Source organism: Papio anubis, chromosome 14 (genome assembly GCF_008728515.1).
Source record: "Papio anubis isolate 15944 chromosome 14, Panubis1.0, whole genome shotgun sequence".
Taxonomy (NCBI): Eukaryota; Metazoa; Chordata; class Mammalia; order Primates; family Cercopithecidae; genus Papio; species Papio anubis.
The window spans coordinates 88,626,720-88,639,634 of NC_044989.1; the positions used below are offsets into that span (position 1 = coordinate 88,626,720).

At 39.4% G+C, this 12,915-nt stretch overlaps 1 long non-coding RNA gene and 1 gene segment (V, D, J or C); one reads left to right on the plus strand and one right to left on the minus strand.

The window, feature by feature from the left end:
* The window catches only part of LOC103877257, an 856,781-nt gene that overhangs the window by 245,413 nt on the left and 598,453 nt on the right, over positions 1-12,915 (minus strand). The window contains 1 exon segment of the V gene segment in view: positions 3,137-3,149. Coding sequence covers positions 3,137-3,149 — 13 coding nt within the window.
* On the plus strand, positions 640-9,522 carry LOC116270364. The gene is made up of 3 exons (XR_004178405.1): positions 640-679; positions 6,411-6,517; positions 7,260-9,522. It is a non-coding gene; the product is annotated as an uncharacterized LOC116270364 (long non-coding RNA).

The window sequence follows — 12,915 nt, forward strand, 5'->3', positions numbered from 1 at the left end:
TATGTTTCAGAATTTCTCCTTTTAAAGCTAATTTTCCCTTTTTAAAGCTACAATATGCTATTGTATGTACATACCACATTTGGATGACCAGTTCCCTCCTTTGTGAACATTTGAGTTGCTTCTACCTTTTGGCTATTGTGAATAATTCAGTTCTGAATATGAGTATACAAATAATTCCTTAAGTTAATGTTTTCAATTACTTGAGTATATGTCCAAAAGTGGAATTGCTGAATTATATCGTATTTCAATTTTTAATTCTTCGAAGAAAGGCCATATGGCTTCCCACAGCAGGTGGGCCATTTACATCACACATGACATATCCCGGCCCGCGGGATCGTCGAAGCAGGCCCTGGAGGAGGGAGTGGGAATTTGGGGGACAAGAGACACGAGAAATGGAGACAAGACAGTGCTCTGATCAAGTCTCGTTTAATGGCAGTAATGCAGTGCCTTATATACACTTGGAGGGGAAGGGGTTGGGCCAGAGGTGGAGATGATCTCATCACAGAGGGCGTGACCAAGTAGGTATTGGTTTCTCTGGTCGAAGGTCATGTTGCACCTGCGCTGTCAGTTGGTAATTTTCCCGGGCGCGGGATGGTGCCTGCGCTACAAAGTAACAATTTTCGCAGCCGCGGGGAAAAACAAGTGAAGAAGAAGCAGGAAGAGCGCCATCTTTTATGAGGTATTGATACAAAAGAGAAACAACAAATCTAGGGAGGAGGTAGAAGGTGGAAAGGAATAGAGCTCGGGCGTTTAATCATTAATTATTATTTGCTATGGCCGGGGCGTGCAGCTCCGGACAATGACAGTGTCCACAGGAGATCCAGTTCCCCAAATTCTCACCAAGACTGGTTATTCCCTGTTGGAAAAAAAAATCCTAATAAGTGTGAGGTGGGTTTTGTTTTTATTTTTCTAAGGATTAATAATATTCAGCATTGTTTCCTATGTTAGCTAATTAGCTCTAAAGAATCTTGTTTAGAGAAATGTACTATTCATGTACTTTCCTCATTTTTAATCATGTATTTTATTTTAATGTTGACGTGTAGGACTTATTTTTATATAACAGATACTATTAACCCATATCAGATATATGATTTACAAATATTTTGTTCTATTCCACATGTTGCATTTTCACTGTGTTGATTATGTCATTTGATGCACATTTTAAATGTTTATGTAGTCTAATTTATCTTCTTTTCTACTTTGGCCTGTATTTTGGTGTTAAAGGTGTTGGTATTTAAATGTCTATAAATACTGACTTACTATGCTCAGAAGGTCACACTGCACCATGTCTCTGATGATGGAGTTAAGAGTTTTACACTCTCCCATTTTGTACCAGGGCAGTAAGAACCCAGTGGCTTTCCTGAGCTTATTTGTCTTGCATTTTTGGTGACATGGATTGTTGTTCACATTGGCTTCCTCCGGCAGGTCCTCCTGGAAAGCATTATATTTAGCCAGAAAAAAGGAGGCTGTGAGTGATGTCACTGTAAACAGTGTGTATTCCCTGTTGCAAATGTCAAATACATGAAGCATGAAAGGATTTACTAGAGGATATTAAATTTCTTACAAATTGTTGAAAAGCCTTAAGGAACAGGCTCCAGGCAAAGCCTCTGGAACAATTCCAAGAATGACACTGCTGGCGCAGGCTGGGGAGATGCTCCTGCTGCCTGAGACTCCACATTCAAGGTGTCTCCTGCAGAAAAGAGAGCAGCTCTTCTCACTACTGCCCCCAGAAGGACAGCAGCTCTGCTATCAACTACTAGAGATCTGACCCCTTTCTCTGACTGCCCAGCAGCTGTGTCACTACAGAGTGGTTTTGGATGGAGATGAAGGAGAGGAAATGCCTGATCTCACTCAAATATGATCATTTTCCTGGTCTGGGTCACAGCCAGGCAGCACAGTCCTGTGGGCATAGTATTTTCACTTGCGAAGTTCCTATCAAAATGAGAATATCTTTCTTGAGTGTGAAAAAACTGAGGCAGGGAGGGTCAAGGAATAGAAAAGGAGTACTTGGAGTTGCATGAGCTGCCACTCTGATTTCCCCAAATGTTTTCAATCCATTTAGTTCATGATAATAAATACCTTTCTGCCTAACCAGCCATAATCACTTTTCTTAGATCCAAATGATTCAGTGATAAAACTAAAGAGAAAAATAAATAAATACGCTTTTTAGCGTTTAAGTTGACCAGGAGACTGTCTCTGGTGTTTACCCCTCCATATCCCACTATGTGTTTCGTCTTCCCTTTGCCTCACTGGAGATCCAAGTGCAGGGAATGCTTCACATGACTGTGATCCCTAGAACTTCATCCTGATGACTGTTGAAATCTTCTCTGAGTTTTACCAGTGGAAATGGCAATAAATAGAAACATTCCAGAAGGTCCCCTAGGGTCCATATTTTCTGCACTTCCTCTCTAAAATACGTAACATCAATTCTACTTCCTCTTGCTTTATATGGGCTAGATCTATGGCCCCAGCACATACCCTAATGCCCTGTGTTGACAACTTGTCCAGCATTGTACTAAGTCTAAATGGTCACATGCTTCTCCAATCATTTCTTCCAATTTAATGAAACAATTGTCATGTCAACTCTTTGGATTAAGAACCATCAACCAGTTCATCCACAATTTTTGAGATAACTTGATATAATTCTAGGATTCACTTTCTCCACCACTGTTTACCAGTCTGAGCCTGAGTTTTCCTGTATGCCCCATTTGGCAAATATTTCTTTGCAAATAAAACATTGAACTTAGAGATTCACCTCTACATTTTATTTAGACTTCAGTAGTTTACTCTAATTCTCTGTATTAAGCCTATTCCTGCTTAGAATACCTATAGTGGCTTCTCCTGTGTTATTTGAATTCCAACTGAAACTATAAACTAGACTCCTCAGGTCTCATGATCTCTGTCTTTATGAAATCAGGAGAGATATTGCTATGTCTGTGCAGTTGGGGCTAAGAGAGAGAAAAGAATTAGGGTGCAGAAGTGACTTCATGTCCCCCTCTACCAACACCATCAGAGTGTGGCTGCATCTGAGGAACACTCTCAGCCCATGGCGGCATCAGGAGGAGCAGCTGAGGCAGCCCAGCCTCACACATCTGCTTCCCTGGGGGTTTATGTTCGGGTTTGTAACACTGTGGGAGGTAAACTATTATGCTGTAGACAGTAATAAGCTGCAAAATCTTCAGGCTGCAGGCTGCTGATGGTGAGAGTGAATTCTGTCCCAGATCCACTGCCACTGAACCTTGATGGGATCCCACTTGCCAAACTGGATGCATAATAGATCAGGAGCTGAGGGACTTTCCCTGGTTTCTGCTGATACCAGGCTAAATTATTGCTAATGCCCTGACTCGCCCGACAAGTGATGGTGACTGTGTCTCCTACAGATGCAGACAAGGAGGATGGAGACTGGTTCATCTGGATGTCACATCTGGCACCTGAGATTGGAAACATAAAAACAAATGTCCACAAAATTAATCATGTTGTAAGAGAGTTTCCCTGAATTATAAAGCAGTACTTAGAACCCTGGGCTGAGTAAACTGCTAGTGTTCTCCTTTCTTACCTGGGAGCCAGAGCAGAAGGAGCCCCAGGAGCTGAGTGGGGACCCTCATGTCCATGCTGTGTCCTGATTGGATCTGGTTCCTGCATGAAGTGTGACCAGCCTATTAATAAGTCTCAGGGCAGGAGGATGTGCTCTGGGAACATGCAAATGAGCAGGGGATGGGGCAGGCTGGGCACAGCTGAGGGGCTGGCTCATGTCAGTAACTCAGCAGTGGCTCAGTGTCCCCAGGTGTCCCAGGTAAGACCAGGGTAGCACAAATTTGTCTGCAGATAATGTGTTTCTACTTGGGACTAGTTTGTGAAGAGAAACATTTTTTGGTTTCTTTTTGACAATTTGAAATATTCCTCAGGAGTCGATGGAATAATGTATTTCATTGGTGTATGGGGAGTACTTAGGAGGGTATTCTTTTTTGTAGGAAACACATCGTAAAATTTTAGACAGTACAATTCTAAGGTCTTCAAAAGACTCTCATATGATCCCCGTTAGGGAAGGGGGTACTTGTCATATACTTGCAACGTTTCTATGAGTTTAACATTGTTCCTTTCTAAAAAAATTAAAAATAAAATTTATTGACATGATGCTACATATATTTGTAAGTGTTAGGTAATGGTGTTATGCCACTGTTCTTACCAATATAAGATCAAGCAATTTACTTCAGATATACTAGGTTGATACTGTGTTTCCTCAATGCATGCAGCACTCACAGATTCACCATTATTAAGAGCTACAGGTCTCTGTTATACTCAGAGACTCAGTGGGCTGCACCTTATTCTTGTTTTGGGCACCTTCATAGTCTACCTTCTTTTCTGCCACTGAATATTATTTCCCAAAGTTCATCTTTCTTAGTGAGGGTAACGACTGAACAGAGCAGGTCCCTGCCATACACCATCAATGACACTTTCTTCTTTCACTTTTTATCAGTGAGTGGGGACATCATCCTGACCCAGACACCAAGCTCCCTGTTAACATCTTTTGGAAGGAGACACTCAATCTTTTATCAAGCAACTGCCCATGTACATGGAGAAATCAGCTGGATCCAGATGAAACTGGACAGGGATTTGCACTCATTATATCTCACATCTCTAATGTGCCCAAAAATGTCCCAGACTAGCTCAGTAACAGGGAAAGTGGATCCAACTACATCCGCATCAGTGGGCTGCAGCCTAGGGCTCCACAAAATTTTACTGATGCCTGACTAGGGGAGCCAAATCACAGTGCTGTAGCCTGTGCACAAACCTTCCTGCTGCTCTGTAAGCAGCCTGAATTGTAAGGGAACTTGCTCATATTGGGAGAAAGGAAGAAAGCTCCATTTGTTCTCTAAATGTTTGCTGAAAATGAACTGACAAAAGGAAGATTAATAAGAGAAAAGGCAAACAAAATTCATTTGAAGTGCAGCAGGATATCATTGCAGGGTGATTACCCAGATAACTCAATGAGCTCCAGGTGTTTATATTTCCTTTCTAGGGAAGAGGGAATTGGGAAGTGTAGGCAACCTGGAGAGAATAGATGAGAATAGAAACACATCCTCAAAAGAGCAGGTAATCACCTGCCTGGGTAAAGTATCAACTTCCAGTCTCTTGTATTTTTGATTCCTCTTTTGGGTTAATCTTCCCTGATATAAAAATTTTCAGGATGAATTTTCTTGAAAATTGGTTTCCTTCTGAAGAATTTGCTTTTAGGCAAATAAGGGATATTTAGGAAAAGCCTTTTTGTGCATTTGCTGCTTTCTAAATGCCTTTGGTTTTTCATAATCATCATACAAACACAGCATAGTTTGAGATGTTATTTTCTGGATTCCTTTACTTGCAACTCATCTGCCAAGATGCTGTTCCAGAGAGATGCAGCTACAGACTGAAAAAGCAGTTGACCTCTGAACAACATGGAGGTTGGGGCACTGAGCACTGGTGCAGATGAAAACCTGTGTAGAACTTTTGCATCTCCAACTGAAGTACTAATAGCTTACTTTTGATTGGAAGCCTTAGTGATACAATAAATAGTTGATTAACCCGTTTTTATGTTATACATATTATATACTCTTCTATTCTTCCAATAAAGTACGCTTAAAGAAACAAATTAAGAAAACCGTAGTAAAAAATGAGAAAATATATTTACTACTCATTAAGTGCTTACTCACAGGATGGTAATAATATCTAGAAGAAAATGTAAGTGGATCTGCAAATTTCAGAAAACCTGCTATTCAAGGGTTAATCACAGGATGAATGTAGGAGTCCCCATCTGTAGTCTAGGATTTTCCCTTTGCTGTACCTCCACTCATTTCAAATGGCTGTATCTATCTATCTATCTATCTATCTATCTATCTATCTATCTATCTATCTATCTATCTATCATCTATCTATCTATCTATATCTATATCTTAAGTTCTTTGTGATCTTGGGCAGAGAGATCTGCCTGCATCCATTTCTGGCCAGATGACCTGGAATGCGTCTCTCTTAGGAAAGTGCTATGGTTTGACTGTGTCCTACCAGAATCCATCTATTGTAAAATTAAATCTCAGTGTAAAGGTATTGCCATGTGGGGTTATTGAGATGTGTTTAGGTCATGAGAGTGGAGCCCTCTAGTGGAATACATTAATGCCACTATAAACAGAGATTGTGGGCCTGGAATCTCTTTCTCTCTTCTGCTCCTCTGTAGTGTTAAGACTCAATGCTCTAGGCATCACCTTGAAAGCAGAGAAAGCAGACCTTAACCTGCCCGTACCTTGATCTTAAATTTCCCATTCTCCAGAAGTGTGAGAAAATACATTTCTGTGCTTTATGAATTAAACAGTGACAAGTAATCTGTTATAGCAGCTTGAAAGAGAACAAGAGAGACAGCTCACAATGAGGGAGGACAGGATGAGGAATATACATACCTCAGTTTCCTCATCTCTCAGGTGGAACAGTCAAGAGGAATTTAGTCCATGTTTCTACATGTGGTTGAACTTCAGTTATCCTGAGCCAGGTAGGTTGTTGATGTGTCTTTTACCATTCATTTTCTGCTCCTTCCCTCATTTTTTCCTTTCCTTCCAGTGTAAATTTGCTGCCTAAACAGGAATTTTCATTGCTGGTGGACCCAAACTAAGATAGTAAATAAAATCTTATTCTTTTGTATGAGGGGTATTTCTCCTCTGAATTCTTATGATTTGTCTTTCTTTGACATGTAGGAATATTCAGGAAGCACTTAATTTTTTTTAACAAATCTAGTTTAGATTGAATTTATGCTGTGATTTTTGTTTTTCTGTGAGTTAAAATAAAAATTAAGTTGTAAGCCACCAAACAGCTGAATGGACTCTCTTTTTGGCAGAGAGAACTTCAAAGAAATCTTAAAAACTAGGTTAGGTCATGACTGGCAGGTGGGTTTAGATGTACCTCATTATGCTCTCCTTCCTTTGGAGTTCAGACACAACTGACCAGCATTATCATTACAACAGAGACCTTTGGACTGACAAAACAGATGCTTTGTAGCAATAAGATACCATATTCCAACATGACAGAGAACAGGCCCTGAAGAAAATCTAAATATTTTACCCTAAAAATATTTCTTTGACATATTCTGAAGTGGCCCTGCAAAGCTGCCTGTGGTAGGGAAAATTTGCATTCTGCAGAGAATCTCCTCCCCTTTACTAAGTCTTTTCCCAAGAGTCTGACAGATGTTTAACGTCTGATAAACAACATTCACCATCTACTTTGTTTTCTACCCACAGGTTTCATCTATGGGACAAGAATCTTGGCTTCCACACCCCCTTATCTAAACTCAAGCATTTCTTTATGATGAATTAACTCTTTAGGCATAGATTAACTCTTTCAACCAGTTGCCAATCAGGAAAGCTTTGAAGCCACCTATGACCTGGAAGCCCCTGCTTGAAGCCTTCCCACCTTTCCAGGACAAACTAATGTATATCTGATATGTATTGATTTATGTCTTTCCCTGTAATTTCTGTCTCCCTAAAGTGTTTAAAGCCAACATGTAATCCAACCAGCTTGGGCACATATTTGCAAGACATCCTAAGGCTGTGTCACAGGCCATAAGCCTTATCTTTGGCAAAATAGACCTATAAATTGATTGAGACCTGTCTCAGATACTGTTTTGTTTACACTGGGTCACAAACTTAAAAATCCTTTAAAACTGTCTACACATCAATAAATCTACATTAGAGAAAGTGGAGTGATCATGTCTTAACAGTTAAAGCTCACAATTGAAAGGAATCTGAGTTTAAGATTTTGTCCAGCTCTCTTGCTTCATAAAAAATACTTTATGATTTTTAAAATTTTACATTAGAGAAAAGCAGGTTTGAGGAATATATTTACTGTCAATGGAATGAATAATGTCCCCACCCCCAAAAGATATCCATGTCCTCGTCTGTGGAACCTAAGTGTTATATGAGTTATTAAGAAATTATTTTAGGCAGATAGAGAGGAAAAAGGGTCCTTGGTAAGGTTGTCTTTCTTTTTAAGCAGCTCCAGAAAATTTCTTGTCTAGCAGGAAAGCCCTGACTCTTAGAGTCAGGCTGGCAAGCTTTGATATGCAAATGCCGGCCATTAGAAACTGGTACCAGCAAACATGGTGATTCCCACCATCTTCTTCCTTGCTCCCACATATGCCTGGCACATGGCTGCCCCCACATATCCCCATGTGGATATAATAATTTGGCGCCCTACATTTGCGTATTAAAAGGCTAGTGTGGGAAGACCAGTTATTTTGCAGGCTACTTGAATGACATGCCTGGTCAAACCAATCCCCAGAGACCTGTGCAAATCAGACACCACTTCCTCCAGCCTCCTCATACAGGAGCCTCTTTTCTGCTGCACACACAGCTGTCTCTTTGTTTGACTCCCCCCTCCCTGTGTCTCTGTATGGGGGATCTGTTTTCTTCTTCTTTCATTCTTGCATATCAAACCTTTTTCTTCTTAAAACCACTCCATGCGTGTCCGTGTTGTTTTATCCAAACTGGTGTGAGACCAAGAACCCTGGTGTTTCTCCAGTCATCGGAGCCGTATCATAAAATTTCTACCTTATGTAGCAAAAAGAGAACTTGACAGATGTAGTTAAGGACTTTGAGAATAAGCAACCTGGTTATCAAGATGAAACCAATATAATCACAAAGGTCCTTAAAATAGAGGAGGACGCTCACAGTCAAAGAGGAACTGGGACAATGGGGAGGGATGTGGTTTGAGGAAGGAAGGGGCCATGGAAGCAGAAATGTGGGAGCTCCTGGAAGATAAAAAGCAGAGGATCCAGTTCTCTGTAGCATCCAGAAGGATTACAGCCCTATTGACACCTTAACATTAGCTCAGTGAGAATGCGGACCTCCAGAACTACAGGGTGATACATTTATGTTGTGTGAAGCCAATAAGACTTTGGCAATTTAAACTGCAGCGTTGGAAACTAATGCAAGGGGGAGAGACGTCTTTTAGCTCACTGAGCGCATGGTTGTCCTCTGTCCTTGGAAATATTTCCACCTTCTTTTCTGGTGTCAGTTGTGACAAGGAACAGAGAAAATTTTTTCGAGAGAAGAGCTAGCACAAGAATTCTTTTTAGCTAGAAAATCTCTTTGGCAAAATCCCATGATTATCTCTTTTATGATCTGGGTATCACAGAGTTTAGGGGTCAGAACTCACAGCACGTGATAGGAGGAAGAAAATTTTGTTTGTTGGTTTGTTTTCATATTAGGAGGGATAATTAGATTTTCAGGACCCAATCTGAGAGGGAGACTGAGTCAGAGCTATTGTAAGAGAAAGAGATGTGGAAGGAGTCAGGACAATGAAACATGTGTCCCTGCTCCCAAATCTAAAAGAAAGTCATTGATTTTAGAAGGTGAAGCAAAGCTCTTCACCTTCTACCATCTCATGAAGGCTCAATTTTTTTCCCCAGAGTTTCTGTTCCTCCTTCACTCCCCTGACATTGCACTGTGGAGCTAATCACATGTGCCCTGAATCCCTATTCCTGTCCCAGGCTGGGAGAGGTTCACTGTCCTCACCATGCCCAGCAGGCTAGAGCTGGTGCCTTAGGCACCAAAGGAGAAGAGGATGGTTTCTGTGCAGGCCATAAGGGCTTTACCACAAGTTACATTTCACTACAATTCTAAGTAAAGTTTTGTGGAGTGAAGAGAACATATGGGCAACTTTATCTGGTGGGTTTGGAAGAGGCCAGGCTCTGAGAATGACAATGAATTCACATGTCTACTTTTCCAGATAGCAAATGATAGCTTTAGCAATTGTGGCAACGTGGACTTGGGTACACATGAGCAACACATGAGCCATGTTGTACCATCACCATCTGCACCAGTGCTGATTCAACTATTGCCACCTCTGGGTACCTGACTCCCCACAGCAGAGACAAATACCATCAGAAATTTGGTGATAATTTGGAAATTAGATCAATTTCTCTGGAGGTGGCTGTAACATATTTGTACTAGGATTCTTCTGTATTCTTCATAAATGTTTGCCTTTTCTACTGACCTCTAATTGACTATTACAGTGCTCAGAATCTGTACGTTTTATTGATATGGGAATCTTTCATACTCAGGGCACTACTATGTGGGGAAAGAAATGAAACAATAGATACATGATCATAGCATCAACAGATCCTATCAAATACTTCACCCAACAGGTCCTATCAAATACTTCACCCAACGGGTCCTATCAAATACTTCACCCAAGGAAGTCCATGTGGGTATGACCTACTGACTTCAGACACTTTCCTTCAATATGTACTGAATCTTTAAACTGATGACCATGTTAGCATGAAGCAATGGTTTAGGAAGCCCTAGGGCAGAAGTAGGAGCAAACTCTCTTATGATTCACAGGAACACAACTGGGTTCCATGGGTTTCCAGTCATGCTATTTTAGACCCTGCTGACCACAGGGCCTCATACATAGGAGTGGATGCCTTTACTTGTATCCTCAAGTTAAATACATGGAATAATCTAAAGTGAAACCTAAAGCTATGGCGATGCAGGGTTACCCAATGTCTATACACACAAGGGCAACCAAATAATTACCTATTTCAGCAAAGTTAAACAGTAAAACTCTCATGAAGTGATAGTTCTCTGTTCTGTATTTGGTGACAGGAGTATGTCAGGGAATATGTCTGGACTGAAAGATAGTGAAGAACACATGTCAAAATCAGATGATGATTACCCTCAAATTAATATAAAGTAAAACTAGGAGTCATTAAAACAAAACAGATAAAATCATACATTTTAAAATAAATCCAAGAGTGATATGTGACCCAGCTTTGCTCCAGCTCTTCCAGAAGATAATAGTTTCCAGGGCTCAACAAGTGCATGCACATTCTTTTAGTTTTGTACCAGCAACCTGTGTCATGTGTGCTCATTTTCTGTTTGAAACCTCATGCTACAAATCAACCTTTTCAAAGTAACCCTAAGCATGCGTTGGAATCAAACAGGAATAATTTAAATTATTGATGCCTGCTCTGACCCTTGCTGAGTTGATTAAAAATATTTCACTGGAATTCAGGCAGCCACATATTGAAAAATATTCACAAGATATTTGTAGGTGTTAAGTAGGATAATCAACCACTGCTTTAACTGGATCTCTGCCTCTCTGCAGTCCAACAGCCACAGCATTGGCATGAACTAGGAGCTTGTTAGACTTTCAAAATATCAGGCCACACACCATAACACAGCATCCAGAAGGTCCACATATTAACCAAAATATACTCTTCATACCAGAAAGCAGGAAAATCTCAACTGGAATAGGAAAAGACTATAATTAGATAGTAATTCATGTATACTAACTTAAAATAATCTTAAAATGATTTTAAGGCAACCATTATAAAAATGCATCAAGGAACAATTGCAAACATGCTTGAAACACATGAAATAATAGAAAACATCAAGAAGGCAATGCAAAATATAAAAAAGGAAAAATATGGAAATTTTAGAAGTGAAAGATAAAATCATAATGAACAGCTCAGCGGATGGCCTAATGGCAGAATGGTGTAGGCAGAGGAAAGAATCCATGAGGTGGAAAGTGAAATAATAGTAACTACCCCATTTAAACAACAGTGAGAGAATAGACTAAAAAGAAAATGAACGCAGAATAAACACAAATAAATGTGTGCCAAGACATATCACAGTCAAACTTCTAAAAACTAAAAACAACAACAAAAAAATCTTATAAGCAACATGAGAAAAATTATTCCTTACTTTGAGGAGAAAAATAATGACAGTTTCGCTTCGGAAACCATGGAGGTCAGAAGGAAATACCACATTTTCTAGTTTTACCCTAAAATTCTATGTTCAGTAAAAGTATTATTTAGAAATGAAGGACAAATTGAGGAGTCCTCCATTGTAGAAAAACTAAGAGTGTTTGGTGCTAGCAGATCCACTTTAAACACAGCCACCATGAGCCCTAGAAAGGTAAAACTAAAAATAAAGAGGGGATATTAAATAATATTAGGGACAAAAGGCTACAAAAATGAAAAGATAGATGAATAGAATGCATTTCTAAATCATGTGTGATAGTTGTATCAAAGTTGTAACACTGTTTTGTTTCCAATATCTGTAGAGAAATTACTTTTTGAAAACTATTACTAATGGGGGAGGAAAAATGACATAAAAGAAGGTAAAATTCTATATTTAATTTAAATGGTAATATATTTACACCAACATACTGTGAGAAGTTATACATACAAAGGAAATACCACGACTACAAACTTAAAAATCACTATAAAAGGAGATACCAAAAAATTAGGTAAATTAGAATGTAATTGTAAATATGTTCAAGTAACCCAAAGGAAGGCAGCAAAAAGAAAACAGAGAAGCAAAAAAAGATATGGCAAAAAAGACGAGTGCAGACATGAATCTTAATATACCAATAATTATTAACATATTAAGTATGTAGATTATGAAGTTTACAAAAAGACAGAAATTAATGAATCAGAAAGAAATGTCCCAACTGTACATTGTCTATGAGACACTCATACCAAATATAACAGTTTAAGCAGGTTGAATATAAAAGGAAGGAAAATGGTATACTATGCAAACAGTAATAAAAAGAAAGAATCAGTAGCAAATACTAATATCAGATAAAGTAGACTACAGAGCCAAAGAATGTTACCAGAGACAGAAAGGTACATTACATAATGAAGAAAGTCATTTTGGAAAGAAGACAGAGCAGTTCTAAGTGCATAGACACCAAGCAACAGAGCAATATAGTGCATGTGGCAGAAACCAACAAAACAATTACACTTGGAGACTTCAAAACCCCTTCTTGATTTTTGTTAGGACGACTTGACAGAAAATCGACAATGATAGAGAAGAACTCAACTAGGTCATCAACCCATGGGATCTAACTGACACTTATAGAAGACTCCAATCCATAACAATAGTAGTT